This window comes from Pelmatolapia mariae, linkage group LG7, assembly GCF_036321145.2.
Source record: "Pelmatolapia mariae isolate MD_Pm_ZW linkage group LG7, Pm_UMD_F_2, whole genome shotgun sequence".
NCBI classification, from domain to species: domain Eukaryota; kingdom Metazoa; phylum Chordata; class Actinopteri; order Cichliformes; family Cichlidae; genus Pelmatolapia; species Pelmatolapia mariae.
In genome coordinates, this window is record NC_086233.1 from 59,785,143 (window position 1) to 59,805,359 (window position 20,217).

The 20,217-nt window shown below is 40.3% G+C and overlaps 1 protein-coding gene across 1 annotated transcript in view; it reads right to left on the reverse strand.

Moving 5' to 3' along the window:
• The window catches only part of LOC134631853 (titin-like), a 60,287-nt gene extending 40,088 nt beyond the window's left edge, over positions 1 to 20,199 (reverse strand). Inside the window, 10 exon segments of the mRNA XM_063480409.1 lie at positions 797 to 857; positions 1,272 to 1,532; positions 1,949 to 2,164; positions 4,149 to 4,409; positions 5,246 to 5,445; positions 6,506 to 6,566; positions 6,993 to 7,241; positions 8,718 to 8,972; positions 10,447 to 10,707; positions 20,165 to 20,199. Coding sequence (XP_063336479.1) covers positions 797 to 857; positions 1,272 to 1,532; positions 1,949 to 2,164; positions 4,149 to 4,409; positions 5,246 to 5,445; positions 6,506 to 6,566; positions 6,993 to 7,241; positions 8,718 to 8,972; positions 10,447 to 10,657 — 1,775 coding nt within the window. The 5' untranslated portion in view covers positions 10,658 to 10,707; positions 20,165 to 20,199.
• Positions 20,200 to 20,217: the final 18 nt, after the last annotated feature.

Genomic DNA, 20,217 nt, shown 5'->3' on the forward strand with positions numbered 1-20,217 from the left:
CGAAGTCTTCCTGTAAAAAGGATTTCATTAATTTTTGAAGAAACTGCTTCACTAGAAAAAAACTATCCTAAAAAGTTGACAAACCAATAATAAACTACAAGATAAAAACTGAAACAGTGACACAGTACAGAGCACGAGCCCCCAGATCAGAAAATGTCATACTCTTCATCTTACTTGTGCATTGAGAAAGTGTTGCTAAGTCACTTTCTGTTCTGTTATCTCCAGCCACTGCTATGACAGTGAAAGTGTAGTTCACTCCAGGAGTCAGCTCAGTGACATTTACTTTAGCTTCAGTCACAGTCTTATTCATGTTTATTGTTCCATCTGTCCACTCTACTCTATAGAAAGACCTTTGACCCTGTGGGTCAGTCCAGGTCAGAAATATAGAGGATGTCCTGATTTCACTGACATTAAGATCATTCACTTTTTCAGGTTCTGTGAGTTACAGAGAGGTAGATGCAAAAATAACAAAACTAAGATTACTATAATTGTAACTTTAGAAAATGACATCATCAAATATGCTGCAAATTTAGTAAAGAACACCTAAGGGACAGCGTTTGAAAAACACTGATTACAAATTCATTCAGATGTTGAATTCCTGTGTGTATACAGTGAAATTAACTCTGCAGCTCCCATAGTTTGCTCATCACCAGCCACTACAGTAACTCTAAATGTGTACACAGCAGTTAGTGCATTGATGGTTATATATGTGTTATTCACACTGTGATTCTCATTTAAATGTCTATCTGTCCACTCTACAAGGTAGAAGGAGCTGTTTCCCTCTGGTTCAGTCCACTTCAGTGATACAGAGGACGTTGTGAAAGCAGTAACACTGAGTCACCTGACTACTTCAGGCTCTGTAAGGGAGAAGTCATTACATGGGTAAGAATTAAAATATCGGCTAAAGTCTCCTCTGTCTCAAAGTTACAGTAAAAACACACGAGCAGCAACATGCTGACCCTGTAACATTTCATGCAGCTGGAAGTTCAGAGGAAGATCTAAACTAGACGCACAAAAGAAATGCAAACCATTATTGGAGCTGTTACTCAAACACAGAGTGAGCACAACTACAGCTGTTATATGAGGACACATCGGTGAGAGATCCAACCTTCTCACTTCAAAGGGCTTCTTCTTCTACATCTGGATTTCTACTTCTACTTTCCTTTGAATTTCACTTATCTTATGATGATAGAAGACTCCTTATTTTACCAGATATCCTCAGCAGACAGTCACTAATTCACAGTATGAAAAACATTTAAATGCTCGCTTACTTGTGTAGTTGGTGACAGTAGCACTCTGTCCTTTAGTATAACCATCACCAGCCACTGCAGTGACAGTTACTTCATACTGGACACCAGCAGTCAGGTTAATAATGTTCTTAAACGTCTCATAGACATTTTCAGAGGCACTTGTTCCTCCACCTGTCCACTGTACTTTATAGAAGGAGCTGTTTCCCACTGGTTTAGTCCAGCTCACAAACATAGACGATGTTGTGACGTTAACAGCAGAGAGACTCGTGACTACTTCAGGCTCTATGAGTGGAGAGTACATGAGGAGGAAGAAGAAAACAAAAGAACTGTTGAGCCAACAAAATAAGCAGTGACTGCAACAGGTAAGAATCAAGAGGACTGAATTAAGGAGAACCTGAGAGGATATGTAAATAAATCAAAAACTTAATTTGGTAAAAAGCAAACAAACATGTCACGCATGGATAAAAAGTGTTTTTAGATTTGAAGTCTTCCTGTGAAATGGATTTCATTAATTTTTGAAGAAACTGCTTCACTAGAACAAAAAGCTATCCTAAAAAGTTGAAAGACTAAGAAACAAAAAATAAAAAATGAAACAGTGACACAGTACAGAGCACGAGCCCCCAGATCAGAAAATGTCATACTCTTCATCTTACTTGTGCATTGAGAAAGTGTTGCTACGTCACTTTCTGTTCTGTTGTCTCCAGCCACTGCTATGACAGTGAAAGTGTAGTTCACTCCAGGAGTCAGCTCAGTGACATTTACTTTAGTCTCAGTCACAGTCTTATTCATGTTTATTGTTCCATCTGTCCACTCTACTCTATAGAAAGACCTTTGACCCTGTGGGTCAGTCCAGTTCAGAAATATAGAGGATGTCCTGATTTCACTGACATTAAGATCATTCACTTTTTCAGGTTCTGTGAGTTACAGAGAGGTAGATGCAAAAATAACAAAACTAAGATTACTATAATTGTAACTTTAGAAAATCACACCATCAAATATGCTGCAAATTTAGTAAAGAACACCTAAGGGACAGCGTTTGAAAAACACTGATTACAACTTCATTCAGATGTTGAATTCCTCTGTGTATACAGTGAAATTAACTCTGCAGCTCCCATAGTTTGTAATTTCAGTGACAATAAGATCCCTGACTAATTTAGGCTCTGTGAGTAGAGGGTAGTTGCATGAGAATCTGCCACCTTAAAGGCCTGTGTTACATACAACACTTATAGAGACAGACTGATCACTTTTTAAGATTGAAGCATTAACTCATTGTAGAATTTATTTGAGCAGTACATGCATGGGATCCAAAAAGACACGAAGAAGTGATTAATGGAGTTAACTCAGAAGGATCAGTCGGAGAGCAAGCGTCCAAATAAATATCAGAAGCATTGGAAGTAGCTGTACATAATGATACATCAGCCAGATGGTCATGAGTAATTTTTATTCTAAACGTTACATTTTTGTTTGTGAAAAAAATACGTGAAATCATCACTAGTTAAGGTTAAAGAAAAACTCGCCTCAACAGAGCACTCATACGTTACCAGCCCAGCCACAGTAAAGAAGAGAAACATGGGGCTGTTTCTATTTTTCATCAAATGAGTAGCTAGACATCTTGCCCGAAGCGCCAGAATCTGAGGTTAAACCTCAGCGAGCTGTCGGCTTTCAGCCCCGACCGTGTCCGTGCCGTCGGGTGAGAAAGCCACATCTCACTGATTCTGATACATCGGCGGTCCACGCTTTGTGTTTATGTCTTTGTGCAGAATCCATGTACCTGCTCTCATTTACTGTTTTAGCTGTTTGGTGGTTGTTGAACTTTTGTGAGGTTTAACCTGAGATCCTGGCGTTTTGGGCAAAATAAATTTATATTTAAAAATCGATTCAGGATTTTAATGAATATCACGTTATCCAAGCTAGAATCGATTTTTGCCCTTCATGTGTTTCAGGTCTGCGTGTCTTGTGTTGTCAAGTTCTTGTTGTCATGTCTGCATCTCATTTTGTTTCCTGTTTTATTTTGAAGAGGTCTTGTGTTCCTACATTCAATGTGTTTGGTTTTACTCTCCCCCGTGACGTTGTTATGTTCATTCATATCAGCTGTTTCCCCATGTGTTTCGACTTTCCCCGATCACCTCATGTGTGCATTTAGTCTGTGTGTTTCTGGTCTTTCGTTGCCACGTTATTCACGTCATGTTTAAGGTTTGTTCATGTTTTAATTTTAGTTCACCCAGTGCACGTTATTGTTTAGTTTTACCCATGCCCTTTGTTTGTATTTATTTTACCAGCCTTAATAAACAGCTCGTTTTTTGTTAATTAACGCCCAGTTTCAAGTTCTGTTTTGGGTTTGCATTTGAGTCCTTTTTTCACTCTACATACAATCAGCCCCGCTGTCTGTGACATCTATAATGAAATAAGTCTTTACCTAAATATCTTTAATTAAATGGGCCACTGAGATAAGTTACACTAAACATCACTGTGTGTTACAGCAGGAATAGGAAGTGATTCTATTTCCCAGAGAGAGCTAACACCAAGTGTGAGCGCCACCACCAGCTCAGTGATGAATTGGAAAGCCAAAAATATGACCAGTGGCTGTGGCGAATAAGCAACACGAGGACTCAGTGAAGTGGGACAGGTTAAAAAATCAGTTAAAGAAAAAATGTTCAGCCAGTTGATTAAAAATCACATCACTGGAAAATAAGAATATTAAAAAAAAACATTCTTGTGTTGAAGACTTAAAAAAAAAATTCCACTACTGGATTTTAGGAAACTGTTTTACCCATTACAAGAGAAGAAACTGAAGAGAAGTTTAGTATGAAAAAAATAAAGACTTCAATGAAGAAACGTAAAGTAAAAAATGGTGCCATGATCATTTGGAAGAGACAAAAATCACAATCTTGATCTTACTTGTGTATTGAGAAAGTGTTGCTACGTCACTTTCTGTTCTGTTATCTCCAGCCACTGCTATGACAGTGAAAGTGTAGTTCACTCCAGGAGTCAGCTCAGTGACATTTACTTTTGCTTCAGTCACAGTCTTATTCATGTTTATTGTTCCATCTGTCCACTCTACTCTATAGAAAGACCTTTGACCCTGTGGGTCAGTCCAGTTCAGAAATATAGAGGATGTCCTGATTTCACTGACATTAAGATCATTCACTTTTTCAGGTTCTGTGAGTTACAGAGAGGTAGATGCAAAAATAACAAAACTAAGATTACTATAATTGTAACTTTAGAAAATCACACCATCAAATATGCTGCAAATTTAGTAAAGAACACCTAAGGGACAGCGTTTGAAAAACACTGATTACAAATTCATTCAGATGTTGAATTCCTGTGTGTATACAGTGAAATTAACTCTGCAGCTCCCATAGTTTGCTCATCACCAGCCACTACAGTAACTCTAAATGTGTACGCAGCAGTTAGTGCATTGATGGTTATATATGTGTTATTCACACTGTGATTCTCATTTAAATGTCTATCTGTCCACTCTACAAGGTAGAAGCAGCTGTTTCCCTCTGGTTCAGTCCACTTCAGTGATACAGAGGACGTTGTGAAAGCAGTAACACTGAGTCACCTGACTACTTCAGGCTCTGTAAGGGAGAAGTCATTACATGGGTAAGAATTAAAATATCGACTAAAGTCTTCTCCGTCTCAAAGTTACAGTAAAAACACACGAGCAGCAACATGCTGACCCTGTAACATTTCATGCAGCTGGAAGTTCAGAGGAAGATCTAAACTAGACGCACAAAAGAAATGCAAACCATTATTGGAGCTGTTACTCAAACACAGAGTGAGCACAACTACAGCTGTTAAATGAGGACACATCGGTGAGAGATCCAACCTTCTCACTTCAAAGGGCTTCTTCTTCTACATCTGGATTTCTACTTCTACTTTCCTTTGAATTGAACTTATCTTATGATGATAGAAGACTCCTTATTTTACCAGATATCCTCAGCAGACAGTCACTAATTCACAGTATGAAAAACATTTAAATGCTCACTTACTTGTGTAGTTGGTGACAGTAGCACTCTGTCCTTTAGTATAACCATCACCAGCCACTGCAGTGACAGTTACTTCATACTGGACACCAGCAGTCAGGTTAATAATGTTCTTAAACGTCTCATAGACATTTTCAGAGGCACTTGTTCCTCCACCTGTCCACTGTACTTTATAGAAGGAGCTGTTTCCCACTGGTTTAGTCCAGCTCACAAACATAGACGATGTTGTGACGTTAACAGCAGAGAGACTCGTGACTACTTCAGGCTCTATGAGTGGAGAGTACATGAGAAAGAACAAGAAAACAAAAGAACTGTTGAGCCAACAAACTAAGCAGTGACTGCATTAGGTAAGAATCAAGAGGACTGAATTAAGGAGAACCTGAGAGGATATGTGAATAAATCAAAAACTTAATTTGGTAAAAAAGCAAACAAACATGTCACTCATGGATAAAAAGTGTTTTTAGATTCGAAGTCTTCCTGTGAAAAGGATTTCATTAATTTTTGAAGAAACTGCTTCACTAGAAAAAAAAAGCTATCCTAAAAAGTTGACAAACAAATAATAAACTACAAGATAAAAACTGAAACAGTGACACAGTACAGAGCACGAGCCCCCAGATCAGAAAATGTCATACTCTTCATCTTACTTGTGCATTGAGAAAGTGTTGCTACGCCACTTTCTGTTCTGTTATCTCCAGCCACTGCTATGACAGTGAAAGTGTAGTTCACTCCAGGAGTCAGCTCAGTGACATTTACTTTCGCTTCAGTCACAGTCTTATTCATGTTTATTGTTCCATCTGTCCACTCTACTCTATAGAAAGACCTTTGACCCTGTGGGTCAGTCCAGTTCAGAAATATAGAGGATGTCCTGATTTCACTGACATTAAGATCATTCACTTTTTCAGGTTCTGTGAGTTACAGAGAGGTAGATGCAAAAATAACAAAACTAAGATTACTATAATTGTAACTTTAGAAAATGACATCATCAAATATGCTGCAAATTTAGTAAAGAACACCTAAGGGACAGCGTTTGAAAAACACTGATTACAAATTCATTCAGATGTTGAATTCCTGTGTGTATACAGTGAAATTAACTCTGCAGCTCCCATAGTTTGCTCATCACCAGCCACTACAGTAACTCTAAATCTGTACACAGCAGTTAGTGCATTGATGGTTATATATGTGTTATTCACACTGTGATTCTCATTTAAATGTCTATCTGTCCACTCTACAAGATAGAAGCAGCTGTTTCCCTCTGGTTCAGTCCACTTCAGTGATACAGAGGACGTTGTGAAAGCAGTAACACTGAGTCACCTGACTACTTCAGGCTCTGTAAGGGAGAAGTCATTACATGGGTAAGAATTAAAATATCGGCTACAGTCTTCTCTGTCTCAAAGTTACAGTAAAAACACACGAGCAGCAACATGCTGACCCTGTAACATTTCATGCAGCTGCAAGTTCAGAGGAAGATCTAAACTAGACGTACAAAAGAAATGCAAACCATTATTGGAGCTGTTACTCAAACACAGAGTGAGCACAACTACAGCTGTTATATGAGGACACATCAGTGAGAGATCCAACCTTCTCACTTCAAAGGGCTTCTTCTTCTACATCTGGATTTCTACTTCTACTTTCCTTTGAATTTCTCTTATCTTATGATGATAGAAGAGTCCTTATTTTACCAGATATCCTCAGCAGACAGTCACTAATTCACAGTATGAAAAACATTTAAATGCTCACTTACTTGTGTAGTTGGTGACAGTAGCACTCTGTCCTTTAGTATAACCATCACCAGCCACTGCGGTGACAGTTACTTCATACTGGACACCAGCAGTCAGGTTAATAATGTTCTTAAACGTCTCATAGACATTTTCAGAGGCACTTGTTCCTCCACCTGTCCACTGTACTTTATAGAAGGAGCTGTTTCCCACTGGTTTAGTCCAGCTCACAAAAATAGACGATGTTGTGACGTTAACAGCAGAGAGACTCGTGACTACTTCAGGCTCTATGAGTGGAGAGTACATGAGGAGGAAGAAGAAAAAAAAAGAACTGCTGAGCCAACAAAACTAAGCAGTGACTGCAACAGGTAAGAATCAAGAGGACTGAATTAAGGAGAACCTGAGAGGATATGTGAATAAATCAAAAACTTAATTTGGTAAAAAAGCAAACAAACATGTCACTCATGGATAAAAAGTGTTTTTAGATTCGAAGTCTTCCTGTGAAAAGGATTTCATTAATTTTTGAAGAAACTGCTTCACTAGAAAAAAAAAGCTATCCTAAAAAGTTGACAAACAAATAATAAACTACAAGATAAAAAATGAAACAGTGACACAGTACAGAGCACGAGCCCCCAGATCAGAAAATGTCATACTCTTCATCTTACTTGTGCATTGAGAAAGTGTTGCTACGTCACTTTCTGTTCTGTTATCTCCAGCCACTGCTATGACAGTGAAAGTGTAGTTCACTCCAGGAGTCAGCTCAGTGACATTTACTTTCGCTTCAGTCACAGTCTTATTCATGTTTATTGTTCCATCTGTCCACTCTACTCTATAGAAAGACCTTTGACCCTGTGGGTCAGTCCAGTTCAGAAATATAGAGGATGTCCTGATTTCACTGACATTAAGATCATTCACTTTTTCAGGTTCTGTGAGTTACAGAGAGGTAGATGCAAAAATAACAAAACTAAGATTACTATAATTGTAACTTTAGAAAATCACACCATCAAATATGCTGCAAATTTAGTAAAGAACACCTAAGGGACAGCGTTTGAAAAACACTGATTACAAATTCATTCAGATGTTGAATTCCTGTGTGTATACAGTGAAATTAACTCTGCAGCTCCCATAGTTTGCTCATCACCAGCCACTACAGTAACTCTAAATCTGTACACAGCAGTTAGTGCATTGATGGTTATATATGTGTTATTCACACTGTGATTCTCATTTAAATGTCTATCTGTCCACTCTACAAGATAGAAGCAGCTGTTTCCCTCTGGTTCAGTCCACTTCAGTGATACAGAGGACGTTGTGAAAGCAGTAACACTGAGTCACCTGACTACTTCAGGCTCTGTAAGGGAGAAGTCATTACATGGGTAAGAATTAAAATATCGGCTAAAGTCTTCTCTGTCTCAAAGTTACAGTAAAAACACACGAGCAGCAACATGCTGACCCTGTAACATTTCATGCAGCTGGAAGTTCAGAGGAAGATCTAAACTAGACGTACAAAAGAAATGCAAACCATTATTGGAGCTGTTACTCAAACACAGAGTGAGCACAACTACAGCTGTTATATGAGGACACATCAGTGAGAGATCCAACCTTCTCACTTCAAAGGGCTTCTTCTTCTACATCTGGATTTCTACTTCTACTTTCCTTTGAATTTAACTTATCTTATGATGATAGAAGACTCCTTATTTTTACCAGATATCCTCAGCAGACAGTCACTAATTCACAGTATGAAAAACATTTAAATGCTCACTTACTTGTGTAGTTGGTGACAGTAGCACTCTGTCCTTTAGTATAACCATCACCAGCCACTGCAGTGACAGTTACTTCATACTGGACACCAGCAGTCAGGTTAATAATGTTCTTAAACGTCTCACTGACATTTACAGAGAAACTTGTTCCTGTCCACTGTACTTTATAGAAGGAGCTGTTTCCCACTGGTTTAGTCCAGCTCACAAACATAGACGATGTTGTGACGTTAACAGCAGAGAGACTCGTGACTACTTCAGGCTCTATGAGTGGAGAGTACATGAGGAGGAAGAAGAAAACAAAAGAACTGCTGAGCCAACAAAACTAAGCAGTGACTGCAACAGGTAAGAATCAAGAGGACTGAATTAAGGAGAACCTGAGAGGATATGTGAATAAATCAAAAACTTAATTTGGTAAAAAAGCAAACAAACATGTCACTCATGGATAAAAAGTGTTTTTAGATTCGAAGTCTTCCTGTAAAAGGATTTCATTAATTTTTGAAGAAACTGCTTCACTAGAAAAAAAAAGCTATCCTAAAAAGTTGACAAACAAATAATAAACTACAAGATAAAAAATGAAACAGTGACATAGTACAGAGCACGAGACCCCAGATCAGAAAATGTCATACTCTTCATCTTACTTGTGCATTGAGAAAGTGTTGCTACGTCACTTTCTGTTCTGTTATCTCCAGCCACTGCTATGACAGTGAAAGTGTAGTTCACTCCAGGAGTCAGCTCAGTGACATTTACTTTTGCTTCAGTCACAGTCTTATTCATGTTTATTGTTCCATCTGTCCACTCTACTCTATAGAAAGACCTTTGACCCTGTGGGTCAGTCCAGTTCAGAAATATAGAGGATGTCCTGATTTCACTGACATTAAGATCATTCACTTTTTCAGGTTCTGTGAGTTACAGAGAGGTAGATGCAAAAATAACAAAACTAAGATTACTATAATTGTAACTTTAGAAAATGACATCATCAAATATGCTGCAAATTTAGTAAAGAACACCTAAGGGACAGCGTTTGAAAAACACTGATTACAAATTCATTCAGATGTTGAATTCCTGTGTGTATACAGTGAAATTAACTCTGCAGCTCCCATAGTTTGCTCATCACCAGCCACTACAGTAACTCTAAATCTGTACACAGCAGTTAGTGCATTGATGGTTATATATGTGTTATTCACACTGTGATTCTCATTTAAATGTCTATCTGTCCACTCTACAAGGTAGAAGGAGCTGTTTCCCTCTGGTTCAGTCCACTTCAGTGATACAGAGGACGTTGTGAAAGCAGTAACACTGAGTCACCTGACTACTTCAGACTCTGTAAGGGAGAAGTCATTACATGGGTAAGAATTAAAATATCGGCTAAAGTCTCCTCTGTCTCAAAGTTACAGTAAAAACACACGAGCAGCAACATGCTGACCCTGTAACATTTCATGCAGCTGGAAGTTCAGAGGAAGCTCTAAACTAGACGTACAAAAGAAATGCAAACCATTATTGGAGCTGTTACTCAAACACAGAGTGAGCACAACTACAGCTGTTATATGAGGACACATCAGTGAGAGATCCAACCTTCTCTCTTCAAAGGGCTTCTTCTTCTACATCTGGATTTCTACTTCTACTTTCCTTTGAATTTCACTTATCTTATGATGATAGAAGACTCCTTATTTTACCAGATATCCTCAGCAGACAGTCACTAATTGACAGTATGAAAAACATTTAAATGCTCACTTACTTGTGTAGTTGGTGACAGTAGCACTCTGTCCTTTAGTATAACCATCACCAGCCACTGCGGTGACAGTTACTTCATACTGGACACCAGCAGTCAGGTTAATAATGTTCTTAAACGTCTCATAGACATTTTCAGAGGCACTTGTTCCTCCACCTGTCCACTGTACTTTATAGAAGGAGCTGTTTCCCACTGGTTTAGTCCAGCTCACAAACATAGACGATGTTGTGACGTTAACAGCAGAGAGACTCGTGACTACTTCAGGCTCTATGAGTGGAGAGTACATGAGGAGGAAGAAGAAAAAAAAAAGAACTGTTAGTACAATAACAATAAATAGTGACTGCAACAGGTAAGAATCAAGAGGACTGAATTAAGGAGAACCTGAGAGGATATGTGAATAAATCAAAAACTGAATTTAGTAAAAAGCAAACAAACATGTCACTCATGGATAAAAAGTGTTTTTAGATTTGAAGTCTTCCTGTAAAAGGATTTCATTAATTTTTGAAGTAACTGCTTCACTAGAAAAAAAAGCTATCCTAAAAAGTTGAAAGACTAAGAAACAAAAAACAAAAAAATAAAAAATGAAACAGTGACATAGTACAGAGCACGAGCCCCCAGATCAGAAAATGTCATACTCTTCATCTTACTTGTGCATTGAGAAAGTGTTGCTACGCCACTTTCTGTTCTGTTATCTCCAGCCACTGCTATGACAGTGAAAGTGTAGTTCACTCCAGGAGTCAGCTCAGTGACATTTACTTTTGCTTCAGTCACAGTCTTATTCATGTTTATTGTTCCATCTGTCCACTCTACTCTATAGAAAGACCTTTGACCCTGTGGGTCAGTCCAGTTCAGAAATATAGAGGATGTCCTGATTTCACTGACATTAAGATCATTCACTTTTTCAGGTTCTGTGAGTTACAGAGAGGTAGATGCAAAAATAACAAAACTGACGTAAATATATTTCAAACTTTAGAAAATGACATCATCAAATATGCTGCAAATTTAGTAAAGAACACCTAAGGGACAGCTTTTGAAAAACACTGTTTACAAATTCATTCAGATGTTGAATTCTTGCATATCTTATGTGTATACAGTAAAATTAACTCTGCAGCTGCCATAGTTTCTAATTTCAGTAACAATAAGATCCCTGACTAATTTAGGCTCTGTGAGTAGAGGGTAGTTGAATGAGAAGTCAATTCTATTCAATTCCATTTTCTTTAAATAGCGCTAAATTAGTCGCCTCAAAGCACTTTAGTAAAGACCCTACGCTAAAAGAGAGAAAACGACAACAATCAAGGTTCAAGGTTCTTTTTTTGTCACATGCATATTTATACAAGTATAACACACAGTGAAATGTATCCTGACACGCTCCTCAACATGTGCAAAAAAAGGGGGGGGGGGGGGGGGGGTAGAGGAATAACATTATAAATATATATATATATATAGTATATACATTGGGTGAATGTGCAGTAGTAGCAGCAAGCAGGTGAATTCTGTACATTAATTCAATTCAATTCAATTTATTTATACAGCGCCAAATCACAACAAAAGTCGCCTCAAGGCGCTTTATATTGTACAGTAGATCGCACAATAATAAATACAGAGAAAAACCCAACAATCATATCATATGACCCCCTATGAGCAAGCACTTTGGCGACAGTGGGAAGGAAAAACTCCCTTTTAACAGGAAGAAACCTCCGGCAGAACCAGGCTCAGGGAGGGGCGGCCATCTGCTGCGACCGGTTGGGGTGAAAGAAGGAAAACAAGATGAAAGACATGCTGTGGACGAGAGACAGAGATTAATAACAGATATGATTCGATGCAGAGAGGTCTATTAACACATAGTGAGTGAGAAGGTGACTGGAAAGGAAAAACTCAATGCATCATGGGAATCCCCGGCAGCCTACGTCTATTGCAGCATAACTAAGGGAGGATTCAGGGTCACCTGGTCCAGCCCTAACTATATGCTTTAGCAAAAAGGAAAGTTTTAAGCCTAATCTTAAAAGTAGAGATAGTGTCTGTCTCCCGAATCCAAACTGGAAGCTGGTTCCACAGAAGAGGGGCCTGAAAACTGAAGGCTCTGCCTCCCATTCTACTTTTAAATACTCTAGGAACAGCAAGTAAGCCTGCAGAGCGAGAGCGAAGTGCTCTAATAGGGTGATATGGTACTACAAGGTCATTAAGATAAGATGGGGCCTGATTATTTAAGACCTTGTAAGTGAGGAGCAGGATTTTGAATTCAATTCTGGATTTAACAGGAAGCCAATGAAGGGAAGCCAAAACAGGAGAAATATGCTCTCTCTTTCTAGTCCCTGTCAGTACTCTTGCTGCAGCATTTTGGATTAGCTGAAGACTTTTCAGCGAGTTTTTAGGACATCCTGATAATAACGAATTACAGTAGTCCAGCCTGGAAGTAATGAAGGCATGAACTAGTTTTTCAGCATCACTCTGAGACAGGATATTTCTAATTTTAGAGATGTTGCGCAAATGGAAGAAAGCGGTCTTACATATTTGTTTAATATGTGCCTTGAAGGACATGTCCTGGTCAAAAATGACTCCAAGGTTCCTCACAGCATTACTGGAGGCCAAGGTAATGCCATCCATAGTAAGGATCTGCTTAGATGCCATATTTCTAAGATTTTCAGGACCAAGTACAATAACCTCAGTTTTATCTGAATTAAGAAGCAGGAAGTTAGCGGCCATCCAGGTCTTTATGTCTTTAAGACATTCCTGCAGTTTAACTAATTGGTGTGTGTTACCTGGCTTCATGGATAGATAGAGCTGCGTATCATCTGCATAGCAGTGAAAATTTATGCTATGTCTTCTAATGATGCTGCCTAGGGGAAGCATGTATAATGTAAATAGAATTGGTCCTAGCACTGAACCCTGTGGAACTCCATAATTGACCTTAGTGGGTGAAGAGGACTCTCCATTTACTTGAACAAATTGGAGTCTATTAGATAGATATGATACAAACCACTGCAGTGCAGTACCTGTAATACCTACAGCATGTTCTAATCGCTCTAATAAGATATTATGGTCAACAGTATCGAACGCAGCACTAAGGTCTAGCAGGACAAGCACAGAGATGAGTCCACTGTCAGAGGCCATAAGAAGATCATTTGTAACCTTCACTAAAGCTGTTTCTGTGCTGTGATGAGCTCTGAAACCTGACTGAAACTCTTCAAATAAGCCATTGCTCTGCAGATGATCTGTTAGCTGTTTGACAACTACTCTTTCAAGGATTTTTGATATGAAAGGAAGGTTGGATATTGGCCTATAATTAGCTAAGACAGCTGGGTCTAGAGATGGCTTTTTGAGTAAAGGTTTAACTACAGCCACCTTGAAGGCCTGTGGTACATAGCCGATTATTAGAGATAGATTGATCATATTTAAGATTGAAGAATTAATTAATGGCAGGACTTCTTTGAGCAGTTTTGTAGGAATGGGGTCTAAAAGACACGTTGATGGTTTAGAGGAAGTAATTATTGAAGTTAACTCAGAAAGATCAATTGGAGAAAAAGAGTCTAACTTAACATCAATGGTACTAAAAGTAGCTGTAGACGATATTACATCTGTGGGATGATTATTGGTAATTTTTTCTCTAATGATAAAAATTTTATTTCTGAAGAAGTTCATGAAGTCATTACTAGTTAACGTTAAAGGGATTGTTGGCTCAGTAGAGCTCTGACTTTTTGTCAGCCTGGCTACAGTGCTGAAGAGAAACCTGGGGTTGTTCTTATTTTCTTCAATCAGTGACGAATAGTAAGATGTTCTGGCTTTGCGGAGGGCTTTCTTATAAAGCAACAAACTATTTCTCCAGGCTAAATGATGATCCTCTAAATTTGTGACACGCCATTTCCTCTCCAGCTTACGAGTTATCTGCTTTAGGCTACGTGTTTGAGAATTATACCACGGAGTCAGGTACTTCTGATTTGAGACTTTAGTTTTCACTGGAGCTACAGTATCCAGAGTCGTACGTAGTGAGGAGGTAAAATTATTAACAAGATCATCGACCTCTGTTGGAGTAGCGTTCAGGTAGCTGCCCTGCTCTATGTTGGTACAGGGCATTGAAGATGATAACAGTGGGTGGATTATATTCTTAAACTTAGTTACAGCACTTTCAGAAAGACATCTACTGTGATAAAGTCTACTCTCCACTGCTGTGTAATCAATTATTGTAAATGTAAATGTTATCAGGAAATGATCAGACAGCAGAGGGTTTTCAGGAAACACTGTTAAATGTTCAGTTTCTATGCCATATGTTAAAACAAGATCTAGAGTGTGATTAAAGTGGTGGGTGGGTTCTTTTACATTTTGAGAGAAGCCAATTGAGTCTAATAACAGATTAAATGCAATTTTGAGGCTGTCATTTTTAGCATCTACATGGATGTTAAAATCACCCACAATAATTATTTTATCTGAGCTGAGCACTAAATCAGATAAAAAGTCTGAGAAATCAGAGAGAAACTCTGTGTAAGGCCCAGGTGGACGGTAGATGATAACAAATAAGACTGGTTTCTGAGTTTTACAGCTGGGGTGGACAAGGCTAAGCATCAGGCTTTCAAATGAATTAAAAGTCTGTCTTGGTCTTTCGTTAATTAATAGACTGGTGTGAAAAATTGCTGCCACACCGCCCCCTCGGCCTGTGCTTCGAGGTTTCTGGTAGTTAGAATGACTCGGGGGTGTTGATTCATTTAAACTAACATAATCATCCTGCTGCAACCAGGTTTCTGTAAGGCAGAGTAAATCGATTTGTTGGTCGATTATTAAGTCATGTACTAACAGAGACTTGGAGGAGAGAGACCTAATATTTAATAATCCACATTTCACTGTTTTACTCTTTGGTTCAGATGTGGATTCTGTATTGTTCTTTCTTTTTGATTTTTTATGTTTAAGTTTTTTATTGCTGGTTTTTGGTTTGTTTTTTGTCTGTTTGGGAGCTGACACCGTCTCAATGGAGATGGGTTTTTGGGGGGGTAGCAGGAGGAGAGAAGCTGCAGAGAGGCGTGTAAGACTGCAACTCTGCTTCCTGGTCCCAACTCTGGATAGTCAGATTTTGGGGGGTTTAATAAATTGGTCCATATTTCTAGAAATGAGAGCTGCTCCATCCAAAGTGGGATGGATGCCGTCTCTCCTAACAAGACCAGGTTTCCTCCAGAAGGTTTGCCAATTATCTATGAAGCCCACATCGTTTCTGGGACACCACTCAGACAGCCAGCAATTTAAGGAGAACATGCGGCTAAACATGTCACTCCTGGTCTGATTGGGGAGGGGACCAGAGAAAACTACAGATATGAATACATTAATATGAATAGACATCTGACTATTTTACAGAATGGACAATATAAACATATTTAAAGTTAAAGGAATTGAGTGTCTGGAGGAGAGTCTCAGTCAATTATAGATGATGTGAGAGGGCGGGTGTGTGTGTGTGTGTGTGTGTGTGGGGGGGGGGGGGGGGGGGGGGGGGGGTTGGTTTAGGGCCCGGATGGCTTGAGGATAGAAGCTCCTCTTGAGTCTCTCTGTCCTTGCCCGGATGATGCGGAACCTTCTACCAGATTGTAGAAGTTGGAACAGTTTGTTGCCAGGATGGGACGGGTCCTTCAGTATCTGCGTTGCTCTAGTCCGGCATCTCCTGGTGTAGGTGTCCTGAAGCGGGGGGAGAGCAATCCTGCAGCAGCGTTCCGCTGTACGGATCACTCTCTGGAGAGCTTTTTGGTCCTTCACACAGCTGTTTCCAAACCATGATGTCATGTTCTGTGTGAGGATGCTCTCCACAGCGCCTGTATAGAAGATCCTGAGGATCTTTGGAGAGACCCTGAACTTCCTCAGTTGTCGTAGGTGATACAGGCGCTGCCTAGCCTTTTTGGTCTGGGCCTGAATGTGGGCAGCCCATGTCAGGTCTGAGGAGATGTGGACGCCAAGATACTTAAAGGACTGCACCCTCTCTACTGGAGCTCCATTAATGATAATGGGCTTGTAGTCTCTGTGCTGACTCCTTCTGAAGTCCACCACCAGCTCCTTGGTCTTGCCGACGTTCAGCTGGAGGTGGTTGTCCTGGCACCATGATGCCAGATTCTTCACTTCGTCCATGTAGGCCGCCTCATCGCTGTTGGAGATGGCACCCAACACCACTGTGTCGTCAGCAAACTTCACAATGGTGTTGGAGCCGTGGGTGGCCACACAGTCTGAAGTGTAGAGGGAGTAGAGCAGTGGCGAGAGGACACACCCCTGTGGTGCTCTTGTGTTGATGGTGATGCTGTCGGAGACACACCTACCCACCCTCACCACCTGAGTTCTGCCAGTGAGGAAGTCCAACACCCACGCACACAGACGGCTGTTGAGCCCTAGATCCCTCAGCTTTGTGAACAGTCTGCAGGGCACTATTGTGTTAAACGCTGAACTGTAATCAACAAACAGCATTCTCACATAGTTACCCTGTTTCTTGTCCACGTGGCTGAGGGTGGTGTGCAGGACGTGGGCGATGGCGTCCTCAGTGGATCTGTTGGGTCGGTAGGCGAACTGGAGCGGATCTGTGGTGTCTGGGATGGAGGAGGAGATGATGTTCTTCAGCAGCCTCTCAAACACCTTCATTACTACCGAGGTCAGCGCAACTGGCCGGTAATCGTTCAGGGATGAGGGTTTGCTGTTCTTGGGCACCGGGATGATGGTGGATCTTTTGAAGCATGTGGGGACCACAGACTTCGCCAGGGACTCGTTGAAGATGTAAGTGAACACACCTGCTAGCTGGTCAGCACAGCAGCGCAGCAGACGGCCGGTGATGCCGTCTGGCCCCGCCGCTTTCCTTGTGTTCACTCTCCTCAATGCCGCTCGGACGTCATGCTCCGCGATGCTGGTCACCGGTCTCTCGCTGATGACGTCACTGTCCTCGGTAGTCAGGCGGTAGATGGCATTAGCCGCCTGGCTAACCTCGAAACGGGCGTAGAACTGGTTCAGCTCATTGGTGAATGCAGAGTCGGCGTTGATCGGCGCAGTGTCCCTGGGTTTGTAGTCCGTAATGGTGCGTAGTCCGTGCCACATACTCCGTGTGTCGCCCTGGAGGAAGCGGGACTCCACACGCTCCCGGTACCGGCGTTTAGCATCTCTCACCGCGCGCCGCACGCCGTATGAGGCCGCTTTGTAGGCGCTCATATCGCCAGTGGCGAGACCCGCGTTGTAGGTGGCGGTCCTGGCGTTTACTGCAGCGCGGATCGATCTGTCCATCCACGGTTTCTGGTTTGGGAATGTGGTGACTCTCGCAGTGGGGATAATCTCCTCCGCTAGCATATTGACGAAGCATACTGCTACTTCCGTAAACTCGTTGATGTCGACTGCGCATGCTCTGAACATGTCCCAGTCGACGTCGTCGAGTGCGTCCTGTAGCGTAGCTTCTGATTGGGCAGACCACCGTTTCACCTCCCTCAAACAATCTCCTTTGTGCACTTGGCGACTGTAGGAAGGTAAAACTCCCTTTTAACAGGAAGAAACCTCCAGCAGAAACAGGCTCAGGTAGTGGCAGCCATCTGCCACCTTAAAGGCCTGTGTTACATACAACACTAATAGAGACAGATTGATCATTTTTTAGATTCAAGCATTAATTCATTGTAGAATTTATTTGAGCAGAAAATGCATGGGATCTAAAAAGACACATTAATGGTTTGGACGAAGTGATTAATGGAGTTAACTCAGAAGGATCAGTCAGGGAGCAAGTGTCTAAATAAATATTAAAAGCACTGGAAGTAGCTGTACATAATGATACATCAGCCAGATGGTTATAAGTCATTTTTACTCTAAACGTTACAGTTTTCTTTGTGAAAAAAAATACATGAAATCATCACTAGTTAAGGTTAAAGAAAAACTCGCTTCAACAGAGCACTCATACGTTACCAGCCCAGCCACAGTAAAGAAGAGAAACATGGGGCTGTTTCTATTTTTCGTCAAATGAGTAGCTAAACATGTGACACACTGAGTAGGAAGCTGCAGGAGAGACAGCTGAAGATGTCAGGGTGATAGCGACTCGGCTACCAGCTAAGCTAAACTAGCAAATACCTACAGTCAAAATGAACGAATACACTTAGTTGGTGTTTCGGCAGAAAGCGTCCATTGGAAAAGGTGTGTGAAGATTCTGTAATGAAATAAGTCTTTACCTAAATCTGTTTAATTAAATGGGCCACTGAGATAAGTTACACTAAACATCACTGTGTGTTACAGCAGGAGTAGGAAGTGATTCTATTTCCCAGAGAGAGCTAACACCAAGTGTGAGCGCCACCACCAGTTTGGTGATGAATTGGAAAGCCAAAAATATGACCAGTGGCTGTGGCGAATAAGCAACACGAGGACTCAGTGAAGTGGGATGCGTTAAAAATCAGTTAAAGAAAAAATGTTCAGCCTGTTGATTAAAAATCACATCACTGGAAAATAAGAATATAAAAAAAACATTCTTGTGTTGAAGACTTTAAAATAAAGTTCCACTATTAGATTTTAAGAAACTGTTTTACCCATTACAAGAGAAGAAATTGAAGAAAAGTGCAGTATGAAAAAATAAAGACTTCAATGAAGAAACTAAAAGTAAAAATGGTGCCATGATCATTTGGAAGAGACAAAAATCACAATCTTGATCTTACTTGAGTATTGGGAAAGTGTTGCTACGTCACTTTCTGTTCTGTTATCTCCAGCCACTGCTATGACAGTGAAAGTGTAGTTCACTCCAGGAGTCAGCTCAGTGACATTTACTTTAGTTTCAGTGACAGTCGCATTCATGTTTATTGTTGAATTTGGCCACTCTACTCTATAGAATGACCTTTGACCCTCTGGGTGAGTCCAATTAAGAAATATAGAGGATGTCCTGATTTCAGTGACATTAAGATCATTCACTTTTTCAGGTTCTGTGAGTTACAGAGAGGTAGATGCAAAAATAACAAAACTAAGATTACTATAATTGTAACTTTAGAAAATCACACCATCAAATATGCTGCAAATTTAGTAAAGAACACCTAAGGGACAGCGTTTGAAAAACACTGATTACAAATTCATTCAGATGTTGAATTCCTGTGTGTATACAGTGAAATTAACTCTGCAGCTCCCATAGTTTGCTCATCACCAGCCACTACAGTAACTCTAAATGTGTACACAGCAGTTAGTGCACTGATGGTTATATATGTGTTATTCACACTGTGATTCTCATTTAAATGTCTATCTGTCCACTCTACAAGATAGAAGGAGCTGTTTCCCTCTGGTTCAGTCCACTTCAGTGATACAGAGGACGTTGTGAAAGCAGTAACACTGAGTCACCTGACTACTTCAGGCTCTGTAAGGGAGAAGTCATTACATGGGTAAGAATTAAAATATCGGCTAAAGTCTCCTCTGTCTCAAAGTTACAGTAAAAACACACGAGCAGCAACATGCTGACCCTGTAACATTTCATGCAGCTGGAAGTTCAGAGGAAGATCTAAACTAGACCAACAAAAGAAATGCAAACCATTATTGGAGCTGTTACTCAAACACAGAGTGAGCACAACTACAGCTGTTATATGAGGACACATCGGTGAGAGATCCAACCTTCTCACTTCAAAGGGCTTCTTCTTCTACATCTGGATTTCTACTTCTACTTTCCTTTGAATTTAACTTATCTTATGATGATAGAAGACTCCTTATTTTACCAGATATCCTCAGCAGACAGTCACTAATTTGCGGTATGTGAAACATTTAAATGCTCGCTTACTTGTGTAGTTGGTGACAGTAGCACTCTGTCCTTTAGTATAATTATCATCTGCC